Source organism: Pseudozyma hubeiensis (assembly GCF_000403515.1).
Source record: "Pseudozyma hubeiensis SY62 DNA, scaffold: PHS7, whole genome shotgun sequence".
NCBI classification, from domain to species: domain Eukaryota; kingdom Fungi; phylum Basidiomycota; class Ustilaginomycetes; order Ustilaginales; family Ustilaginaceae; genus Pseudozyma; species Pseudozyma hubeiensis.
The window spans coordinates 138,279-158,773 of NW_012133789.1; the positions used below are offsets into that span (position 1 = coordinate 138,279).

At 56.4% G+C, this 20,495-nt stretch overlaps 10 protein-coding genes across 10 annotated transcripts; 5 read left to right on the forward strand and 5 right to left on the reverse strand.

Moving 5' to 3' along the window:
• Window positions 1–531: 531 nt before the first annotated feature.
• Window positions 532–1,252, forward strand: PHSY_000475 (hypothetical protein; the record flags this gene model as incomplete). The annotated part of the gene is made up of 2 exons (XM_012331113.1): window positions 532–882; window positions 974–1,252. The coding sequence occupies 2 exons, from the start codon at window positions 532–534 to the stop codon at window positions 1,250–1,252; spliced, it is 630 nt and encodes a 209-aa protein (XP_012186503.1).
• Window positions 1,253–1,706: 454 nt separating this feature from the next.
• PHSY_000476 (transporter) lies at window positions 1,707–5,130 on the reverse strand (the record flags this gene model as incomplete). The annotated part of the gene is made up of 2 exons (XM_012331114.1): window positions 1,707–3,058; window positions 5,031–5,130. The coding sequence occupies 2 exons, from the start codon at window positions 5,128–5,130 to the stop codon at window positions 1,707–1,709; spliced, it is 1,452 nt and encodes a 483-aa protein (XP_012186504.1).
• Window positions 5,131–5,665: 535 nt separating this feature from the next.
• On the forward strand, window positions 5,666–6,745 carry PHSY_000477 (hypothetical protein; the record flags this gene model as incomplete). Its single annotated transcript, XM_012331115.1, has 3 exons — window positions 5,666–5,817; window positions 6,208–6,368; window positions 6,450–6,745. 3 exons carry the CDS (start codon window positions 5,666–5,668, stop codon window positions 6,743–6,745), a joined length of 609 nt encoding a protein of 202 aa, XP_012186505.1.
• A 311-nt stretch (window positions 6,746–7,056) lies between these two features.
• Window positions 7,057–7,302, reverse strand: PHSY_000478 (hypothetical protein; the record flags this gene model as incomplete). Its single annotated transcript, XM_012331116.1, has 1 exon — window positions 7,057–7,302. One exon carries the CDS (start codon window positions 7,300–7,302, stop codon window positions 7,057–7,059), a length of 246 nt encoding a protein of 81 aa, XP_012186506.1.
• A 65-nt stretch (window positions 7,303–7,367) lies between these two features.
• Window positions 7,368–8,199, forward strand: PHSY_000479 (hypothetical protein; the record flags this gene model as incomplete). Its single annotated transcript, XM_012331117.1, has 2 exons — window positions 7,368–7,770; window positions 7,862–8,199. 2 exons carry the CDS (start codon window positions 7,368–7,370, stop codon window positions 8,197–8,199), a joined length of 741 nt encoding a protein of 246 aa, XP_012186507.1.
• A 141-nt stretch (window positions 8,200–8,340) lies between these two features.
• Window positions 8,341–10,698, reverse strand: PHSY_000480 (hypothetical protein; the record flags this gene model as incomplete). Its single annotated transcript, XM_012331118.1, has 1 exon — window positions 8,341–10,698. The coding sequence occupies one exon, from the start codon at window positions 10,696–10,698 to the stop codon at window positions 8,341–8,343; it is 2,358 nt and encodes a 785-aa protein (XP_012186508.1).
• A 222-nt stretch (window positions 10,699–10,920) lies between these two features.
• On the reverse strand, window positions 10,921–11,380 carry PHSY_000481 (zinc carboxypeptidase; the record flags this gene model as incomplete). The annotated part of the gene is made up of 2 exons (XM_012331119.1): window positions 10,921–11,145; window positions 11,264–11,380. 2 exons carry the CDS (start codon window positions 11,378–11,380, stop codon window positions 10,921–10,923), a joined length of 342 nt encoding a protein of 113 aa, XP_012186509.1.
• A 745-nt stretch (window positions 11,381–12,125) lies between these two features.
• Window positions 12,126–13,418, reverse strand: PHSY_000482 (hypothetical protein; the record flags this gene model as incomplete). Its single annotated transcript, XM_012331120.1, has 4 exons — window positions 12,126–12,394; window positions 12,508–12,661; window positions 12,790–13,046; window positions 13,337–13,418. The coding sequence occupies 4 exons, from the start codon at window positions 13,416–13,418 to the stop codon at window positions 12,126–12,128; spliced, it is 762 nt and encodes a 253-aa protein (XP_012186510.1).
• A 1,054-nt stretch (window positions 13,419–14,472) lies between these two features.
• On the forward strand, window positions 14,473–14,939 carry PHSY_000483 (hypothetical protein; the record flags this gene model as incomplete). Its single annotated transcript, XM_012331121.1, has 2 exons — window positions 14,473–14,614; window positions 14,803–14,939. The coding sequence occupies 2 exons, from the start codon at window positions 14,473–14,475 to the stop codon at window positions 14,937–14,939; spliced, it is 279 nt and encodes a 92-aa protein (XP_012186511.1).
• Window positions 14,940–16,867: 1,928 nt separating this feature from the next.
• Window positions 16,868–20,257, forward strand: PHSY_000484 (hypothetical protein; the record flags this gene model as incomplete). Its single annotated transcript, XM_012331122.1, has 1 exon — window positions 16,868–20,257. The coding sequence occupies one exon, from the start codon at window positions 16,868–16,870 to the stop codon at window positions 20,255–20,257; it is 3,390 nt and encodes a 1,129-aa protein (XP_012186512.1).
• Between the last annotated feature and the right edge of the window lie 238 nt (window positions 20,258–20,495).

Here is a 20,495-nt window from a genome sequence, read left to right on the forward strand (position 1 = left end):
GTCGCCTTCTCGCTTAGAGACCTTGTGCTTCTCGCAAACAAATTCTGACAACGCGCGCATGAGTCCGTTACCTGCATGAAAGCCGGACAGGAGATTGGGATCGGGGCACCAGTCGGCTTGTTAGACCACCTAGGCCTGACAGCGGGAACGATTTCAGCGCCAACACGTGACGTTCGCTCGAGATTTGGCGCCGTTTTCCGAGCCTTGATGTCGCCAACACTTCTTCCCACCTCCATCTCGCGGTCGAACCTCCATCCTTCCACGCATCAACGCCATATCCTCTTCCGCCACCTCGACATTCGCTGCATTGATCTGAGGCATACAAGATCTCTGCACGTCTCTAAGAACACTGTCGCAATCTGTATCAGCGACACTAGCCCTTGCGCGACCTCGACTTGCGTTCCATCGCGCCCTCCGACTTCATTATATCCATCTCAAAAAGGCAAAGCAAGGCTCCATTCCGTGTCATCGAACCGCATAGAGCGTAATTGATTGTCCAATATGCCTCCTACAAAGCCCAAGGGCGGCAAGATGATGTCGCTCATCAACTACCGCCTCCGCATCACACTCAACGACTCGCGTCAAATCGTCGGCCAACTGCTTGCCTTCGACGCCCACATGAACCTCGTCCTCGCCGACTCGCAGGAATACAGACAGATCAAGTCGCGGAAAGCCAAAGCACGTGCAGCTGCAGCTAGCAAAGCAGGAAAAGCAGCTGTGCAAGATGAAGAGGACGACGATGACGCAGCGGCAGCGGCAGGCGCTCCAGATGCCGTCTTGGAACAAAAGCGGACACTGGGTATGCTCATTTTGCGAGGAGAGAACATCGTCAGCATGGCCATCGAAGCGCCTCCACCGGCCGATGACAGGAGACAAGCGACTGTAAGTTCGATGATGAGGTACCCTCTGCAATTCGATTCTTGACCCAACTGACAAATCTTTTCATGGGTTCGGTACCCTTTCTTCACTACAGATGCAACCGGGACCCGGAAAAGGTGTGCCTATGGGCCGTGGGATGGGTCTCGCAGCACCGCCGATGGCAGGAGCTGCACCTCCCATGATGGGTCGACCTATGCCTTACGCAAGACCACCTCCTGGAATGCCAGGAATGCCCGTTCCTCCTCCCGGTATGCCGGTCGGTCCACCTCCAGGCTTCCGTCCACCTGGTTTCCCAGGAATGCCTGGTGGACCTCCGCCCGGCTTTCCAGTTCCGCCACCAGGAGGATTCCCTCCTCGTCCACCCCCTGGGTAAGTGACCTGCTACTCGATGCGCGATGACTTCCTTGTTGATTGACGGACTGACCAGTGCGTTTACCGGCCTTGCCTTGAAACAGATTTGGCATGCCACCTCGACCGCAATAAGCAAGGGCACCTCAGTGAAGCTTCTCCTACCCGAAAATCTCAACCCTCAGCTGTGGCCGTCAAAACTTGTACTCTTAGCACACCTGCGGAAACATTGCTTGCCTTCAGCTGCTACTCTGCTTGGATGCCTCGACGCCAGTGTCTGCATTTGCGTGGCTGCGATCGGATCTGCCGACGAACCTCTTTATTCCCAGGGGCAGAATGCACACTCCTTTGATTCAGCTGTTCAGCCTGTTCACACACAAAAGGTGACAGACATTTCGAAAGATCTTTGATTCAAGTACATGTGATGACGCGGAAAGACCAGCAGGGACAAAGCAAAGCCACCAAACGGCCTTTTGCGATCACGCAACGGAAACCATCTTCTGCGCCTTGCGCAGCTTTGCACCGAAACCCAACAGCACTGCCAGCGTGATCAGTGTCAAAGCGGCCGTGACCACCGCCTGCACCACAAATGCCTTTGTGAAACCTTCAAACGCCCACTCCGGTACGAAGAAGGGAGCGGAAAACGCCAGACAGCACTTGACAAAGTTGAACAGCGCGATGCCGTGAACCGCCTTCGTGATGTACGACTCGATGATGTAGGTCTGCAAGATACCACCAGCTGCGGAGTTCGAAACGTAGTAGACGCCGATACCGCCGATGACTTCGACTGGCCAGCCGAGTTTGTTGTTGTAGCCGATACCGTAGAGCAGCAGACCGATGGTGAGGAGGGGGACGTGCGGAAGGAGTGCCCAGAGACGGTATTCGGGTACGCGGGCGGTGGAACCGGATCGACGGACGAAAAAGTTGACGGTCCAGTCCGAGAGGTAACCTCCAGCGAATTTGCCGATGAGTGCTCCGACGGCAGCAGCGATGAAGGCGAGACCCACTTGGACGTTGGTGAATTTCCAGGGTGGTCGTGGGAACACTTGAGGGCTGACAACGGTGAAGCCTACAGACCACATGAAGATGACAGCGTAGAGGATCGCGGGGAGGAGGAGCGGTAGGTACATGGCCATCTTGAGAGGGGCGACGATTTCGTTGAGGAAGCGAACCGGTTCTTTCCATGGGTACCAGGCGGCACCGACGCGACCGTAGGTGCCGCTTTCGAGGGTGGTCGAGTTGGCGAGGGGCGGTGTGGATGTGCCGTGTTCGATCGAGTGCGAGTCCTTCTTCTCGCTCTCATCGAGTGTCGATGGAAGTGCGTGTTGCGTGTTTCCCGTACTGGGCGCATTAGGGTTGGCGACGTAGAGAGTCTCGGGAACGAACAGCAACACACAAACCCACAAGGCACCACCCAGAATCAGAGTCAGGTAGTACACCCACCTCCAATCCTCTGTCCTGGTCAAGATCCCGGCACCGATCACAGGAGCCGTCACGGGACCTGCGATCAACAACACGGTCCAGGCCGCCACCGCAGCACCACGGTGTTCCGGCTGGAAAGTTTCCGAGATGAGCGAAGCGGGTACGGTCTGAGAGACACTACCGCAGAAACCGGCAAAGTAACGCGCAGCGGCGAAGCTGTCGTAGCTGCCTGCGCGGGAGAGCCAGACGGTGCAGGGGATGTAGAGCGTCCATGCGATCAGGTAGGCGGGTCGACGACCGATGGATTCCGAGAGGGCGTTCCAGAGGAGCGGACCGGTGCCGAGACCGAGAATGCCGATGCCGATCGTGTTGGCGGTCGCGGCGATGGTGCGGTGGAAGGTGACGGAGACTTGGTGGAAAGCCTGTGAGCGGGACAATAGCAATTGCAGAAGAGGAGGGAAGGGTCAGTATCGCAGCCTTTCGCTCGCTGGAGACGGGGTTCAGGAGACGCGTACAGTCAAGTGGGCCGCAGCCATCTCGTTAGCTGCAAAGGCAGTGAGCGAGACAGTTGCCAGCATGAGGAGCTTTCTCCATGTTGGAAGGTTGTATGGGTGGGCAGGGTCAGGGTGGTTGAGTTGACCGGACCTCATCGTGGTAGTGCGCCGGAGGGCAGGTTGGACGAAGATGTGTGCCGGGTGGTTGGAAACAGAGCAGTAAGAGGCAAGACAAAGGTGGGAAGGGCGATCGATGCTTGAGGTGAAAGCGGGTCGAGGCCGAGGATTGGATGAAGATGTGGGGAAATGAAACACTGCGATGGTCGGGACGGGCAGACTATATGTAAGCTACGCCAGACGCTGATCGATGGGGGCGCGGGGAAGTTGAAGTAAGGACAGGAGGAAGAGGCTTTTGGTGCAGACGCGCAAAGCAAGGTCCCAACACCACGGCAAAGAGGTGTGAACGCGCAGCGACCGTCAAAGTGCCACCGTCTCACAAAGAAGCTGACCAGGTACGGGCAGGGAGAGCCAGCGACGGAATACACCCAGACTCGGAAAGATGCGACCGAGCGAGACGAAAAAAACGTGGCGAACAAAAGTGATGAGGAACGGAGGGTCAACGAGAGCGCTTCTGGTCCAGGTCGGAGCGCACATTCAGGAAGCAAAGCGATTCCTGTACGAGGAAAGGAAATCCCGGAAGCAACGCAGGACGGACACAGACACATGCTCAGCAGATTGTACGCGCTAAGTTAGCGGTTGATCAGCCAGGCACATCTTGCTGCCTGGCGGTCAAGTGCGTATGCGAGGAGCGCAACGGAGGGCAAACCCGCGCAACGCGCAACAGCATGGTTTCACTGAAGAAGCGGTCACAGTGAGGGACCTCGCTCGGCTATCCAAACGACAAACCCACGAGAGCACATGGGGGAACGACAGAGTGGCATGGTTTAAGGTACGTCGAGCGAAAAAAAAAAGAGACAAAGCCACGCTGCAGAACATAACAAGCGAGGTCTGAAAATTTTGCTCGCCGCGTCGAACGACAAGATGCAGTGCAGTGTACGAGCTTTGGTGTTGTCCTCCGCGGCGAGCTGTGTCAAGGCAGACGTGTGCAAAAACGTTGATTTCTGGGTTAGAGTTCAGTTGGGTCAGAGAAGGGGCAATCTGTGCGTACAACCAGAGCTTGTCCACTCGAGGACGGGAGGAGGGTGCCGAATGAAATGCGGCGGAGTTGGTTTTGTTGGACCCGAAGGAAAGGGTTCGCGACGCAGCACAACGCCAGCCGCTCGCCGACGGTATCGGTGCAAAACGTCAAGTCCGCTCCTGTGGTTAGCGCCGCTCAGACCGCCGCTGTGCTCGAAAATTCTCCTTTGCCAACGCTCTCTCGCGCGCGCTGGTCACCGGTGTTGCTCTGTTGACTCGAGCCTGGCAACTCTCATTGGGCCTGAATGCCGAGCCGTTGCCACGAAGTGAAGCAGCGATGGCTCTTTGTCTGGCTCAATCGGGCGGCATCGATGCGCAGTGGTCCGGAGATGCCAGTGGCCACAGATGCAGGGAGGACACTCGCAGACACGATACATTTCGATTGTGGGGTGCATCACGCTCGCACTCCATCGGCGGAGCCCCACGATTTCTGGAGGCATGATTGGATCAGACTGATCACCCACCCAGCTGGCTCGGTGTCGAACATCAGATAGAGCATTGTGGGGCAGATTGCTTACGGCAACAGCGACGTTGATGGTGATGGTGGACCTTGTGATTTATACAAAAACGTCGGAATCCAGCGCTGATGCCGCGACTTCCATTGCAAATTCACCGACGAGCGCGTTTTACCGCACGGAAGTGAGCAGCAACAAAGACCTCTCTCGACCGACATCTTTCCTGCCAACTTACCCCGCACTCCAAGTCCCATACCCTCGGTCTCGCCCTGTTGGACGTCCTTTCCCCCGCAAGGCATACTTCTCTGTCGTCGAGTGTCAGACTCGACGTTCATGGTGCGGACTTGTACACCGACCCCTTCGTACGCCGTCCAAAATAATTCTGATTCCGACGACGAAGCTTATGCCCGCTGCCTACGGCTTCCAAGGCCGATCGTTGCGATAGATGCTTTGGTCGTGTTCGTGTTCATGTGATCGAGTCTCATGCTTCTACACGGATGCAGTCGCCCGACCGATGTATCCGCTGAGTTGTGCTGCTCGCTCGGCCGGCTGTACCTAAAACAGAGCTTCTGACTCGTGCGTCTCAATCGGCATTCTTCTCCGGCGCAGTTCTTTACCCCACACATGTCAAAGACCCCTGACCCTTGCCAAGCATTTGACGCCGTCATCACTTCTTGTCCGGATATCATGCTTTGACACTATCGATGTGTAAGAGGGTGCCAACAAGCTTCGATAGACAATCTGGGTGTGACCATGCTGCAGGTCGAGACCATGATCGCGGGGCCAGTCATCCAGACAAACGTCGCCGCGCCAATCTGCCTCGCAGTGTCCTGCATTCCTGATGTTCGGTCCTGATGGATAATGAACGCTATGCACCGCTTCTTGCGACTTCGGACGAGGAACTTCGAAGAGCATCGGATCTTTCCACCTGTCTTGTCAAAGCAAGAACACGTCAACCTGCGCCGATCGGAATCCCCTCCGTGTGTTCCAAGTAGGCCACAAGTCTTGCCGTGCGGCTCCTTGTACGCTTCTCTCGACCAAGCGATTCTTTCTGGAAAGCAAATCTCGATTCGGGTGACTTGTTATGCTGATGCTTGAGATCCGATCTGATGGAAAGCCGGTGCGAACACTCGGTGTCAAACAAAGCGCCATACTGTATTTCCTACTTTCTTGTTTCCCTCCCCCTCTTTTTCTCGTTCTTTTTCTTTTTATCGGCCTTCTACCCCGCAAAACGCACGTCAAAAAAAGCATGACGTCGAAACCTCCACAGTTTTGGCATGCTCAGCTGCCGAGGTCCCTATAGCCGTCATCGATGACTGAGACGCAATGCCGATCCGGGATACTGGAGTTCCTTGACGATGCTCAGCAAAGGAGGTCTGCTGTACGACCATCATCTGCTTCCATTTGAACAGTATCGATCACACCCAACGGCGGATACTAGCCCACGAACCACCTTCAGCAACAGCAGCTCAGCCAGGAAAAATGTCGGGCTTTGATACAGGATCCGGAAGCTACGACAAGATAGCACAGTCTCAGGGTGGTGAAGGACTAGACATTGATGCCCAGACCGCAGGTGAGTTCTCATCTTCGACCCAACCTGATCCAGCTTCGGAACATCTTCTGAACACCTCGTCTGCTTTCTACTCTCCATCAGGCCGTAACACTGGACCGGGAGAAGGAGTATCCGCAGGTCCCGGAGCCAAAGACAACACTCCAGGAATTGGTTTCGACGGTGGACCTGGTTCTGAAGACCTCGATGCTAAGATCACCGGCTCTGGAGAAGGTCTCGATGCCGGTCAGAAGGGAAACAGCACAAAACCCGGCGGTGGCGTCAGCTTGAATGCCGGTAGAGAGGAGGAGTTCCACGGTGCAAGTGATGGGAAGTTCTTCGATGCTGAGGGAAAGGTTCAGAAGGTCGCTGATAAGGTTATGGACAAGATCAAATCGTAGTTGTTCTAAGTTTCTGTACCATAAAGCATCGTACGAATGTGTTAGTGACTGCGTTGTCACTGACCCGTGTGAAGCCGTTCTGGCAAACCTGTGTTCGTTTCATGTCTCATTGTTGCCACGAAATCGCTGCCTGGTAAAGCTTGAAGGCAAGATGAAGACTGTGCACGAATCTTGTGGCAGAGCAACCATTCAAGCGAGTTGAGGCATGACTATAGACTCCTCGGCCCTTTCCGACCGGCGATTAAGGCTGCATGCCAAGCCGTCTGTAGGGACCATCAGTGCGGAGTGCGAAATTCCTAGAAGCCGCTTTTTCACGAGAACGGTCTTGCACCATTGCAGGTCTCAGAACTTCTTCCGTTGGGTAGTCCTTCATTCCGGTCCACCAACATCCTGCCTTCTCGGTTGTTCATCATAGTCGTCCTCGAATCAACTGGCAGAGATGACGACCGAAGCCTCAACATCCGACTTTCGTCGTGAAGACGTCGAGTTCGCCTCTGGCGGTGAACTGTGCGCAGCCTGGGTGTATCGGCCCACCAGCGCACCGCTACGCTGCACATCGAGCTCCTCAGCGTCAAAGTACCCAGCGATGGTCCTCGGTCACGGTCTAGGAGCGATCAAAGAAATGGGTCTCGACCGCTACGCTTCACGCTTCGTCTCGCTCGGCATCGTCTGCGTCGTCTTTGACTACCGACATTTCGGCCAAAGCGGTGGTCAGCCGCGTCAGTTGCTCGACATCAACCTCCAGCTGCAGGACTGGGATGCGGCGTTGGACTACACTGCGAAGCTCGAGGATGTGGATAGCGAGAGGATCGGCATCTTCGGGAGTAGTTTCGGTGGAGGACACGTCATCTCGGTCGCAGCGAAGGATAAGAGGGTCAAGGCGGTCATTAGTCAATGTCCCTTTACGTCGGGATTGTATTCGTCGCAGACGGTGGGGTTGGTGCCGCTGTTGAAGCTGGCAGTGCTGGGAGTGAGAGATATGTTGTTCTCGAGCAAGGACCAGATCGTTACAGTCAAATTGGCTGGTCAGCCAAGTGAAAGTATGTGCTCCCCACCCGTCCACGGCGGTTTTGCGAAACCTCACACTGACTTTTTCTGGTGCTCATTCTCCCACAGCCGCACTCATGAACGCCCCCGACGTCCACCAGTACCGTCAACTCGTACCTCCCCACCTCCAACCAACCTTCCCCGACTACGTAGCCGCCAGATTCGCCCTCCACATCGCCCTCTACAACCCAGGCTGGAGTACTTCCTCCGTCACTTGCCCAATCCTCTTCGCCATCTGCGGCAAAGACTCCGTCGCCCCTCCAGCTCCCTCCCTCACCTACGCAAGGAACGCACCCAAATCCACCATCAAACACTACGAGCACATGGGTCACTTTGACATCTACACAGGCGACTACTTTGATACCGCTACGAGCGATTACCTTGACTTTCTCAAGAGCAACTTGTAGTTCCGAAGTTCGCAGATGGACGAATCCAAGAGCGGCTCGACAGACACACTTCGACGTTGCATTAAAGATCTTTGTTTGTGTCTGAACAACATGGAACGGTGAAAAGCGATATTGAAAGTCGCTCGTCCCACCTGCACCTCCTCATCGACCTCCCGCCCGCTTCACTGCCACCCCACCCCTCCGCTTGATCGGTGTAACCTTGCTGACAACATCCACATCCACCTGATGCGCCTCCCACCTCGTCTGCTGCTCGAAAATGCCATCCGTGATCAACTGCTTCCTATACAACCTAATTGGCTCGCCCTCGCTGGTCGGCAAACCAACCAGATGACGCCACTCGATGGTATGCTCCTCATCCACGATCAAATGATACCTTTCCGGCTCGCCCAACAACTTGTCCTCCTCAAACGGTACGCTCAACACCTCTCCCCCTGCGGCATGGATCAGCGTCGAGAAAGACCCGTTTTCATCCACCCCACGACCCAACCAGAACTTGTGCCCGTGGTAGATCCCACGAGGATACTCGTCGCGACGACGCTGCAGTACTTCGGCGAGTACGATGCCGTACGTCTTCTCACCTTCCTGATCGATCAGCTCGTGACACTGCTCGACTGCAAGACACTCCTTCGTTTTGAGACATGCTTGCAGCCATTCCGGCGAGACAATCGCAACGCTACCGGAAGCAATCGCGTAGAGCATCTTTGGTGAACGCGACAGTTTCGGTGACACCAGGACGTGAGCCTGCTCGATGTCGTCCACCAGCTCGATACCGAGCGCTTTGAGTTTGGCTTCGTCGCCCTTCTTGAGCTTGTAGTTGGTCGTGGCAACACGCAGGGGCGCATCGCTGCGCGTGTCCTCGTCATCGCTAGGCGATGTGGTCGAGTCACGTCGCTGGGTCGGCGGCGGAGACGTAGACCTCCTCGACTTTTTCGCGTGCGCCAGTTCGTCCTCTACCGCCCTCGCTTCGAGATGCTCGCTTGTAGGCTGATGGAGGCTGTGTTGCAGAATCATGATCCGACTTCGTTTGGTGCCTCGCTGCGAGAGCGGATTCTTGCGTGGACTTGTAGCGACATTTTCATTCGCATACTGAGAAGGACAGGGCGAGCTAGGCATCTCGGAGGAAGTGTCCAGCGTAGTGGAGCCGTCGAAGCGCGAGCGATCGCCGTCTCGCAGCAGCGATGGTGTTGCTGGTGGCGACGTCATCAGCTCTGTACCGGTCGTGTCTGCCTGCACCGCGACAGGCTCCGGCAGATCGCTCGTCGGCTGTGCTTCTCGTTCAACGGGACGTGTGGGTTGTGCGACCGTCGACGGCTCAGACGCTGCATAGGCCGCCATCGGCGTAGCGGGATCGCTCGTTGGCATGTCGGCCGGCTCGTCCTTGTTCAAAGCATCATCAATCCACGGACCCAAGCTCTCGTCCGTGACCCTGGTATCTCCCACATCTACGTTGTAATCTACGCCTTCCGGAAAATCAATGTACTTGAGCTTTGCCCGTTCCACGGGCGCCCAGGCGAGGAACGAGTCGACGATATACTTGTGGTTGACGATGGGCACCTTCCATTCCTTGGCCTTTTGCGTCTTTTCGCTGTCGAGATTGGCTGCAACGCAGATGGTCGTGCGGGCACTCAATGCGCCTGAGAAGTTGGCACCCATGAGTTTGATCATCTTGGTAAGATATTGGCGAGTGGTGCCGCGGTAGCCCGAGATGGTGATGCTGGCCTGCTTGAACTCGTCAATACCTTGCCGAGGTACGGGGAAATGCAGAGGTTCTTCCCTAGGGTCGCTGAGCGTGTCGTTGGATACGACCCAGATCAGCCAGGTCAGGTTACCCACCTGCTTGGTCTGTCGAATGGCTTCGCGGAATTCTTGCACCTCTCGATATCGGCACACGACGAAATCCGAGTTGCGGACCGCTTGCGCGATGCCGTTCAAGTCGTTGGGTGCCCGCCGGGAAGTGCCGCCCGAGAGCCGGATGAAATGCTCCAAAGATCGAAGCTGCTGCTCGCTTGCTCGACAGACATCACGAGCCAGCAGCACGCTTTTGCCGCGAAAGACGTTCTTTTCCCGATCCGCGCCATTCGACTTGCTTGGTACGTCAAAGATGGAGGGCCGGTTGCTGTCTCCGACTAGGCTCATGGCTACACGATCCTTCCTGGGTGAGCTCAGTGGCGATCCACTGGCGGTGCGACCGGCAAAGCAAGGCGGCGGCTTGTCCTGGCCGGGAAGGAACTGATACGAGTCCAAGGGTAGCAGCTTCTGTAAGCGCCACGAATCGCTGATCCACTGCGGCGCTGCGCAGATGGTGTGCTTGCCTGGAGCATTGACGATCTTGTTGAGCTTCGTACTGGAGATGGAAGTGGTGAGAAAGACGTTGACGTCGGAAAAGTGGTCTTCGCGCCAGAGGCCGCCGTAGTTGGAGACGATGCTGCTGATCAGGTCTCGGTCGGCTTTGGCGAGCTCGGATTTCGAGGCGGTCACGGTGAGGCCCGAAAAGATCATATCGCTTCGGCAAGAGAATCGATCCTCTTTGAGACGCACGCCCAGCTGAGCACTTCGGCGAACCCATTGTGGCTGTCGGATCGATAAAGGGTCGCGCGAGGTCCGAGATCGCAGAATTGATGTGAAAGCGTGATGGGTGTGCCGAAAAGGGACGAGGACGGCGTGAGGGAAAGATCGGAAGGGCGCGACGGATGGTCCGCTGTGTCAGTGTCAATGCTGTTATCATGATGCGGAGTATCCGACGAAGGTACTCACTGTAACGACGAGGGGACCTCTGGGTGTCGGGGACTGCTCCGGTTGCGTAGGCTCTCTGCATTGCGGGTACTCGGCAAAGTCGACGCTGAGAGCAAGGACGTGGGTGACTGTATCCAATCGAAAGCGGACATTGCCATCGTCTGCTTGACTGCTGCTTGGTATGGAGTGCTCGTCGTGTTGGCGTGCTCCACCCTGCGAGAGCAGGGTACGGATCTGGAATGAGCATATGTACGAACGGATCAGTAAGCCAGCAAAAGATGGGCTCAATTACAGCGCGGACGGATCGAAAGCCACGGCGGGGGCTGCTTACTTCTTGTTGAGTGGTCTCATCAACGTCGTTGTTGATGAAGTATTGCACACCGCCGAAGAGATCGGCGGGCACAGGTCTAATGGTCGCTGGAAGCGGGGCTGAAGAGGTACTGGCCATATCGAGTTACGTTGCTACAAAGGTGCCGATTGATATCGCATGCAAAGATGTCCGAGGTTGACTGGTCGGATATGGGATAGCAATAGAGGCTGTTTCGGACAGTTTCTGCTGCGCAGAGGGCTAGGTGCTGTTTGTCCGAGTCCTTTATCCTCAGAATGTCGATCTTGATCAGGGCTGGACCTGCAGCTGATGGAGACGATTTGTAGAACTTCGTTGGGCTGCTGTGCTTTCTTATGGGAGGAATGGAGATAGGCATAGATGCTGTTTGAGAAGGGAAAGGATAGAGAAGACGGGTCACTCAGCCATGAAGAGAAGACGGTCTCGTGCCTTCCGACGAGGACCGGCAGCATGATCCGTTGGCCTTGCGTGGCGAAAAATTTAAGAAAGTGGAGACGTGCAGTGCAGGGTCGTGGCGCGCCCCTGCTTGAAAGGGTAAGCGTGCTCAGTTCGTGACGCGTAGATTAAACCGAAGATTCCAGCCGCGTGCTGAGAAGTGTTGCTCTTTTTCAAGAAAGAGGACGCAGACGCGAAGGAAGGACGCGTCGGACGCTTTCCCCACGTGTGTTAGAGCTCCAATCCTCAGGCTCACTACGCCGTGATGCCACTCCCACAAACAAGTTCTGGAAGGATGTGAGAGGCGGAGCGGCACGGAAACGTCGAGGCATTCTTCATTGACTCGACCGAGAAATACAGGAAATGTGGAGCAGATGTAGGTGGTAACGGAATCAATGCCAGGGAATGCCGTTTAGGCGGCAGGGGCGGCGTCGGTGGTGGCCTGCTTGTTGTAGTCCTCCATCTCGGCGTCGAGGTCCTCGACCGTCTTCTTGGGTCGCGCCTCGCGTTTGGCGCCACGCGCACGGCCACGACCACGGGTCGAAGCGCCGGCAGCGGCACGGCCGCCCTTGCCCTTGGCTGCACCGGCAGCAGCGGCTCCCTTGGGCCCCTTGGGAGCGGCAGCAGAAGCAGCAGACACCTTGGCGGGGTCGACAACGACTTCGACCTTGAGCGGCTTCTCTGTAGGTGTAGCAACACAGCGAGGCAGCAGAAGTGTCAAACGTGTTGAGAAGATGAGCGAATGATCACGAGTGGTGTGCGTGGTTGGCTTATTTGCCGGGGCTGATACTCACTTCCATCGATCAAGCGGTTGTTGTACTGGGTGTATGCTCGACCAGCGTCGTCAGCACGCGAAAATTCAACGGTGCAAACACCGGTCGACTGACCGTTGGCTCGGTAGCTCATGGCGACCTTGCGAAGTGGTCCGATCGTGGTGGCAAAAAGTTCCTGTGGGTCGTCGGAAGCAAATGACACGAGACGGCGTGACCGGATTGAGAGCGAGGTTAAAGATCGTGTCCTTCGAAACGGTCGCGCTACCCAACGGCGGCATGTCGATAGTGCCAACAAATACGAACCTTGACTTGAGCCTCGGTGACATCGAGAGGCAAGTTGCTGAGGATGATCTTGCTGCCGCCGCCACCGCCTCGGCCGGGGATGACGACGGGAGGCTTGTTGCGGTTCGAAGCTGCGATCACGGCAGCGTTCTGAGCGTTGCCGCCGACGGCGGCGGACTTGGCGCTGGGACGGGCGCCACGGCCTGCACGACGACCGCGCTGGCTGGTACGGCCGGCGCCTCCCTTCTTGGGACGATCGGCCATGATCTGGTCGAGGGCTGTAGAGGAGATAAAATGGGGTCAAGAGAGCAGATAGAAGGGCGATGGCACAATGGGCGATGCGCGGTGAACGAATTGCGAGATGCATCATCAAGTTCGTTCGCAATCGCCGTTCGAGTTGTTTGCACAAAGCGAAGGGGAAACGGCAAGCAATACGTGCGTATCCAGCATGTGGTCGTAATTTCGTCGTCAGCCTCGGTTGCACACTGTCTTGGCCTGCAGTTCCGCGCCTACATGCTTTCTCCCTCGGCTCTACGATTGGCGACTTGGCGTCGTTCGCGATGCTAACAGCGTGTGTCGTGCTGCCGAGTACGAAGCTCGTTGCTCGGAGGCTCGTCCCGTAAAGTGGCTATGTGCGAGACGCGGGCCATCGCGGACCAACAAGCTGGCGGCGTTTGCGTAGGAGCCGGAGGGAGGAGCATCGGCCCTGTTTGCCGATCACTTACGCTTGTCAATGTTCATGGACTGTGGAGCGAACAGCCATGCAACAAGGATGCGAGCGTTATAAGTGCAAAGATGGCGATATTGGTGCAAAGCGCGTTCATGTCGAGACGGGGTCGATCGAAGCGAGCAGCAGTGCAGCACCAGTGATGGGAAGGTTTGCACGCGGACAAGTTGTATCGACGAGTGTGCAACGCAAAGTCGGAGGCAACATCCATGAGGACCGCGGTGCAAGGACCAACATGGGCGACAGCATCATTATTGGGCGAGAATCGAGAGAGATTGGAAGGTGAGGGTGGCAAGTTTGGTCAGAATGCGTTGTTCCGAAAGGGGGATATCTCCAGCGCTATCGTTCACGATTCGGCAACAACGAGGGGCGACGAAGCCGACCGCATTTCGCTTTCGCTCTGTTCGTCGAGCTTGCCTGGCCACACAAGCATTGCGACTTTTGTGTCCGCCCGCTATGCTCTTTCGCCGTTGCCGCGGTGCGCTTTCGCGCTGGGTACTGCGGATGACCCATTAATCTGGCGCAAAGCTAAAGTAGCCACTTGACCGTTGCAACGTGAGCCACGGACTGCCTGCTGCAATCAGAGGGCTGACTGGACTGCCGTGAATCGAGCAGCGACGGGACGGAACGGATGCAAGCATTCGCGATGCGGAAACGGGATCACTCTCCGGGAGCGTCTCTGACGTGGTCGATCGGCGCGCGGATGGTAAGTCTGAACGTCAAGATGACTTTGCAAGACGAGAGCGACATCATCTCACAGCGCTTCTCGAGACAGTGACTGGGACGAGCGGAAGCACCGGCAGGTGGATTGCAGAGGCACTGGCAGGGATCGCAATGCAAGGTGGCCGTGGAGCGAAACGGTGTGCGCGGGAATCAGGGAGTCGAGAGATGCTGACCATATTGTGCAGATGACGCGTGTGTCTGTTTGGTGGGAGGTGTGTGTTGGTGTGAAGAAGCGAAGAGGGATGCCTTGACGTATGAAAGAATATGCGGATGTGGCTGCGGATGCAGTGGATGAGATGATGGAGTGTGGTGGTGATGGAAATGTCGACAACTCTGGGCAGAAGAGGGTCGGATTCGCCCAAACCTTCGCCCTTGCTTTCTACCTCGACTCAGCGCGTAAGCGAGGAAGGCCGACAAAGTGCCTTGCAGGGCAGGACCAGCGCGCGTCTCAGTTGTGATCGTCGTTGTACCGGACGACATTTTATCAACCAAGACCGTAGAAAGACACAACCTAACAAAATGAAGTCCGAGAAATAAAGATAACAATTTTAAGATGAGATGTGCGATCGCCTTCGCTTCCACAGACCTGGAAGCCAAAACAGTACGCGGCGCGGCACAACGCAGCACGATGAGCCCTTTGTGCGTGGAAATCGAGCTGAAATCAGCCTCGGAGATGCAGCGACGCTGTATGAATAAGAATTTCGGCGGCTGCCACAGCTGAACGGCACAGCCACGTTGCCGTCATCGCCCATTTGTACCATATCATTCGTATCCAAGGTAACGTGGCTCTTGTGTAGGTCAATCTTCGATTTCTCTCTCCCGCGGATGAGCTGTACAAGTCTCTCCGTCAAGGTGAGAGGCACCCGACACCTGTTTTTCCAACATCACAGCGAGCAAGAAAGGATTGAGAAGGTGGTTGATGGACCGTTTCGTGTCACTACGCTGTACGAAACGAAAAAATAAAACTCAAAAAATGAATAGATACGAGACCGAAGGGGGTTTTCTGCAGCTGCGTACAGAAAAGGGGTTCGGCCCCTCATTTTCTGCTCTCCCTTGACCCTTGAGCGCTTTGCTCGGGCGATGCCTACGCCATCGGAGGTCCACATCTCGCGCCTCTTTCTGGTGCCATCGTTCCTATCGGCATCATGGCAGGGATGGGGAAGACGAAAGCTGCCCACATATGGAGAAGGCCGAAAGGTTCGAGCAGCGACAGCGGTCTAGCGAGACCAACCATGCGTACCTTAAAATCTGATCAGAAGGATTGCCAAAAAAAGCTTCGTCTCGCTGATCTTTTTGCCGAGGCTGACAGGCAGTGGAGCGAGCCGCCGTCATTTGACGCCATGGTATAATAATGGACTCGTTTTCACAACGCGACCAATCGGCGGTTGGAACGGTCACTTCTGACATCACACCTTCGGCGACTTGGCTCTTGAACCTTCTTGAGAGCACGGACGATCCGATCTGCAAACCACGATTGCGCTCGCAATCACTACTGACAAGGACCGCGATCGTGTGGCTCAAACACAAGACCTCGCGACGACCAACCAACCAGCCGTGCAGTTGCGACTTCTGCGGTGACCATCCCACTTATCTCGTCATTCGAATTTCGTGCTCGGATTTCTGCAAGAGTGGTCATCGACGATGCCGAACGTGATCTGACTGCTTGGATGTAGCGCAGAGAATGTAAAGAGGGAAGCAGGCGGGCCCGGGCTGCCAGAATTGGCAGTGAACCAACCATCCTTCGGCTTCCATGATTGGATTGAACATACTTCGATGAGAAAGGGGGGAAAAGGGGATCCAACTGTCGGAGGGAAAAATATTTTAAAAAGAAACTATAAAAATACTTGTCGTGGCAGTGACCGAGACTGACGTTGCGATGCGCCCCGGACTGCGGAGCTGCAAGAGTCGCAGAGTGTGCCGATGATAGCTCGCATTTCCAGCGTGGCTGAAACGCACACACGCTCTAATTGAAACTTTATCCAACTTTTCCATCTTTTTCGGTCGTGTGTTCGCGTACAAAGCCACGAAGTACACTTGCGAATTTCCCAGGATTAGGTTAGGAGAAAAGCGTACGCGCTCCTTTGTTTCGCACCTTCTTGGTGGTCTGACGCAAAACCGCTCATCTCTGCTTCTAACCCTATCATCACCACCTCCTTACCTCCTCACCAACCTCCAACTCCTTTGCCATCTACCTTCCGTTCGTCACCGCTCTTGTGTAGATTGCTGGGCCGGGGCACTTGTATCTATACCTCGACTACCAAAACCTTCGGTTGTCTTGGCCACTTGACCCTTAGACATAGATCAGCTGATTCTCTACGCGTCGTCGCGGCTCACGTCGATCGTTTCATCTCCTGCGCAAAGCGCACTGTCACCAACAGCTGGCGAGCAGGTCTCCCAACTCGATCTTCGACTTCCTGATTCGGCCTTGCTAGCGTAACGTGCCACTTCGCGCTCACACGTCACACGAGTTTCATTGCTCTCGTACCAGCGGGTGTGCGATCTACCTCCACCGCCTATACGACGACCACCACGACCATCACCAATCCTTATCTGGCGCCCCCATCATCGTCGCTTTGCAATAGTCTTGACTGGAGCTCATCGTCTTTGTTGAGGCGAGGCGCTTGTGGCTCGTCGGCCCACCCCACCACCATGTCGCACATTCTACACCACCTGGCATCTAGGGCGGAGCAAAGCAATGGCCCCGTGCCCTCGGCGCTCATCGAGCAGCTCAACGCCAACGGTAGCACCGAACCCAAGAAGGTCGCCATCACCATCGTCGCCTTTGTCGCCCTCGCTCTCTTCACCCTCATTGCCTTCCAAATTCTTCGTCCCAACAACAAAATCGTCTATGCTCCCAAGTACAAGTATGCAGAGGAAGGCAAAGCGCCGCCAAAAGCGTCCGAAGGCTTCTTCGGCTGGCTCCCTCCCATTATCAAGTACAAGGAGCACGACCTCTTGCCCCTTATCGGCCTCGATGGTGTCACCTTCCTTCGCTTCATTCGCATGATGCGATGGATGCTCACCGCGCTCGCCGTGCTCATGTCCGTGGTGCTCATGCCCGTCGACATCGCATACAATGTGCGCAACGGCGGTTCTAACCTCGTCTCGAACAAGCTCAACTACCTCAACATGTCCAACGTCCACGGCAGCTACATGTGGGCGCACGTTGGCATGAGCTACGTCGGTACCATCGTCGCGCTCTCCTTCATCTGGTTCCACTACCGCGAAATGGTTCGTCTTCGATGGGCTTACTTCCGCTCCGAAGAGTACCAGACCAGCTTCCATGCTCGAACCCTCATGATCACCGACGTCACCAAGCGCTATCAGGCCGATAACGCCCTCGGCGCGGTGCTGTCCGAGCTCAAGATGCCCTACCCCACCACAGAGGTCCACATCGGTCGTCGCGCAGGCGTTCTGCCCGACCTTATCGAAAAGCACAACGACCTGGTACGCGAGCTCGAACACGTCCTCGCCAAGTACCTCAAAAATCCGAATCAGTTGCCCTCCAAGCGCCCTACCAAGACCGTCGGCGGCTTCATGGGCATCGGCGGCGAAAGAGTCGACGCCATCGACTACCTCACCGCACAGATCAACCGCGTTGAGGCCGCCGTCATGCATCAACGCGAGACCATCCAGCAAAAGCAGCCCGAGATGTACGGCTTTGCTTCGCTCGCTGCCGTTCCTTACGCACATGCAGCAGCCAAGGTGCTCCAGCACAAGAAGCCAGGCGGCATGCGTATCACCCTCGCGCCGCCTCCTACCGGCATCATTTGGCAGAACCTCACCAAGTCTCGTGCCAGCCGCGCCAAGTCGAGCTTCCTCGGTTTCCTCATGCTCCTCGTCCTCTTCTTCATGAACATCTTCCCGCTTATCGCCGTATCGCTGATCTCCAACATGGCCGGCCTTACCAGCATCTCGTGGCTCGGCTGGCTCAAGGGTTGGCAGAGTTCGAGCTCCTTCACCTTTGCGGCCGTCTCGGGTCTGGGCGCTCCCATCATCATGGGTATCGCCTCCTTCTTCTTCCCCCTCGCCATGCGCAGGATCGCAAAGTATCGAGGTGTGCAGACGCGGTACCGCCTCGACCGCCTTCTCGTAGGCCAGTACTTTGGCTTCCTGGTTATCTCGCAATTTGTCTTCTTCTCGCTGATCGGCGTCGTCCTTTCGCTCGTGTCGCAGCTTGTGCGGGACATCAACCACAAAAGCGCGGTCTCCATCATCGAGTCGCTCGGTCGCAACGCTGCTTACGCCGCCAAGCAGCAGTATCTCAATCAGTCCAACTATTGGCTGACCTGGCTGCCTCTCCGAGGATACCTGGCCGTGTTTGACCTGGCTCAGGTCATCAAGCTCATGCTGGTCTGGATCCAGAAAGTCTTCTTCGGACGCACGCCACGCGATGTGCGCGAGTACACCAAGCCACCCGTGTTCGACTACTGGATGTACTATGCCAACTTCCTCTTCATGGCGGCTGTGGCCATGATCTATGCGCCGCTGGCCCCCCTGGTCGTTGTCTTTTCAGCCGTCGTGTTCTGGGCCAACTCGTTCATCTACAAGTATCAGCTCATGTACGTGTTTGTCACCAAGCACGAGACGGGCGGCATGCTGTGGCGACCCGCCATCAACCGCCTGCTGGTGTGCATCGGCTTCATGCAGGTCATCCTCATCCTTGCCGTCGTGCTCGATACGCTCAACTACTACCAGGCCATCGCTGCGCTGCCACCCGTTCTGATGCTCATCGCCTTCAAGATCTACTGCCGTCGCACTTTTGACAGTCGCTTCGACTGGTACATTCCCAACGAAGCCGAGATCGCCGCTTCCAAAATCCACGGCGGAGATGCGCGTCACAACCGTTTGCAGCGCCGCTTTGGACACCCGACGCTTCACTCGAAGCTTTTCACGCCCATGGTGCACGCAAAGGTCAAGCACCTGCTACCGCAAGTGTACAAGGGACGTCTCGACACAGGTGTGGCCGTGGTCGACGGACGAAAGGTCGAGACCGAGCAAGTGGCAGGTGGACTCAAGATCGCGGCCATCGAAGAGGACCAGCTGGAGTACGATCCCTCCAAGGACTCGGACTCACGCTCGGTCATGTCTGGCACCACGCTCGGCGGTATGTCGATGGCGGGCGTCGGCGTCACCACTCCTGGAAGCATGACCGGCGGCCCACGCGGCGACTACTTCAAGGACCAATACGCCAACTACATGGCAGGCGCACCTATGCACGGCGGTGAAGAGTTCGAGATGTCCAACGTGGCGGCGCGCGACAGCCGCGACAATCTGCTTGAAAAGCGTCAGAACAGCCTGTACAACGAGTCGCTGGATGGCACGCTAGCCGGCACCACCTACGGTGGCAAGGCGTCGCCCGAGGCGGGAGCGGGTGCGCATGGACACTACCATGGCTACTCGGCAGCAACGACGCCAGGACTGGAGTCGGGCGTCGCTCAGCAAGCCGGCTACGTCGACCCGTACAACCAGGGCGGCGGAGCATACGCGCCACACATGGGGATCAACCACAGCGCTCAGGGAAGTCAGACAAGTCTGGGCTCGTACGGCAACATGCTGTACGGCACTCATACCCCGGCTTCCCAAGGCGGATACGGCTCTCCCGGCTCGCATGTCGCCTATGGCGAAGGTCTTGCAAGGAGCAACGCTGCTCCCGGACACATGGCATCGGCTGGCGCAGCGCAGCAAATCTCGCCAGGCACAGTGATCGCGCCTACAGCGACACAATTCGGCGCAGGCGGCTACACGGCTTCACCACCGCACATGCAGCAGCCACAGCGCTACATGGGCGCTCCTCCATCGCGTCAAGCTTCGGCGGATTACCCATACCAACCAAGCGGTGGGTACGGACACCCTCACGCTCAGCAAGCGCCAGCATACACATCGCAGGGACAGTACACAGGCGCACAGCCTCGCCAGCAGCAACAACAGGACCCTCGTGGGCCGCCCTCAAGTGGAGGCAACCCCTACGCCTCCGCTCATGGCTCGCAGCCCAATTCGGGCTATCATGCGCAGAATGGCTGGAATGGCTACCAGTGATGATGCGGTATCAGCTTCAGCCAAAACCCAGGACACTGCATCTGATTCTCTATTTCACGGTCTCAACGGTCTCAATTCTAGTCATCCTTCAATGTATCTGTGCAAGGTTGATTTGGTTTGATCTTGCGTGCTTTCTAACGGCCTTTGAGATCAGCGTTTGCGAGTCGTCAATGTGAGGACGACAAAGGTGTTTAAGTCCTGTTCATTCACTGATGTACTACACTCTATCGTTACATTT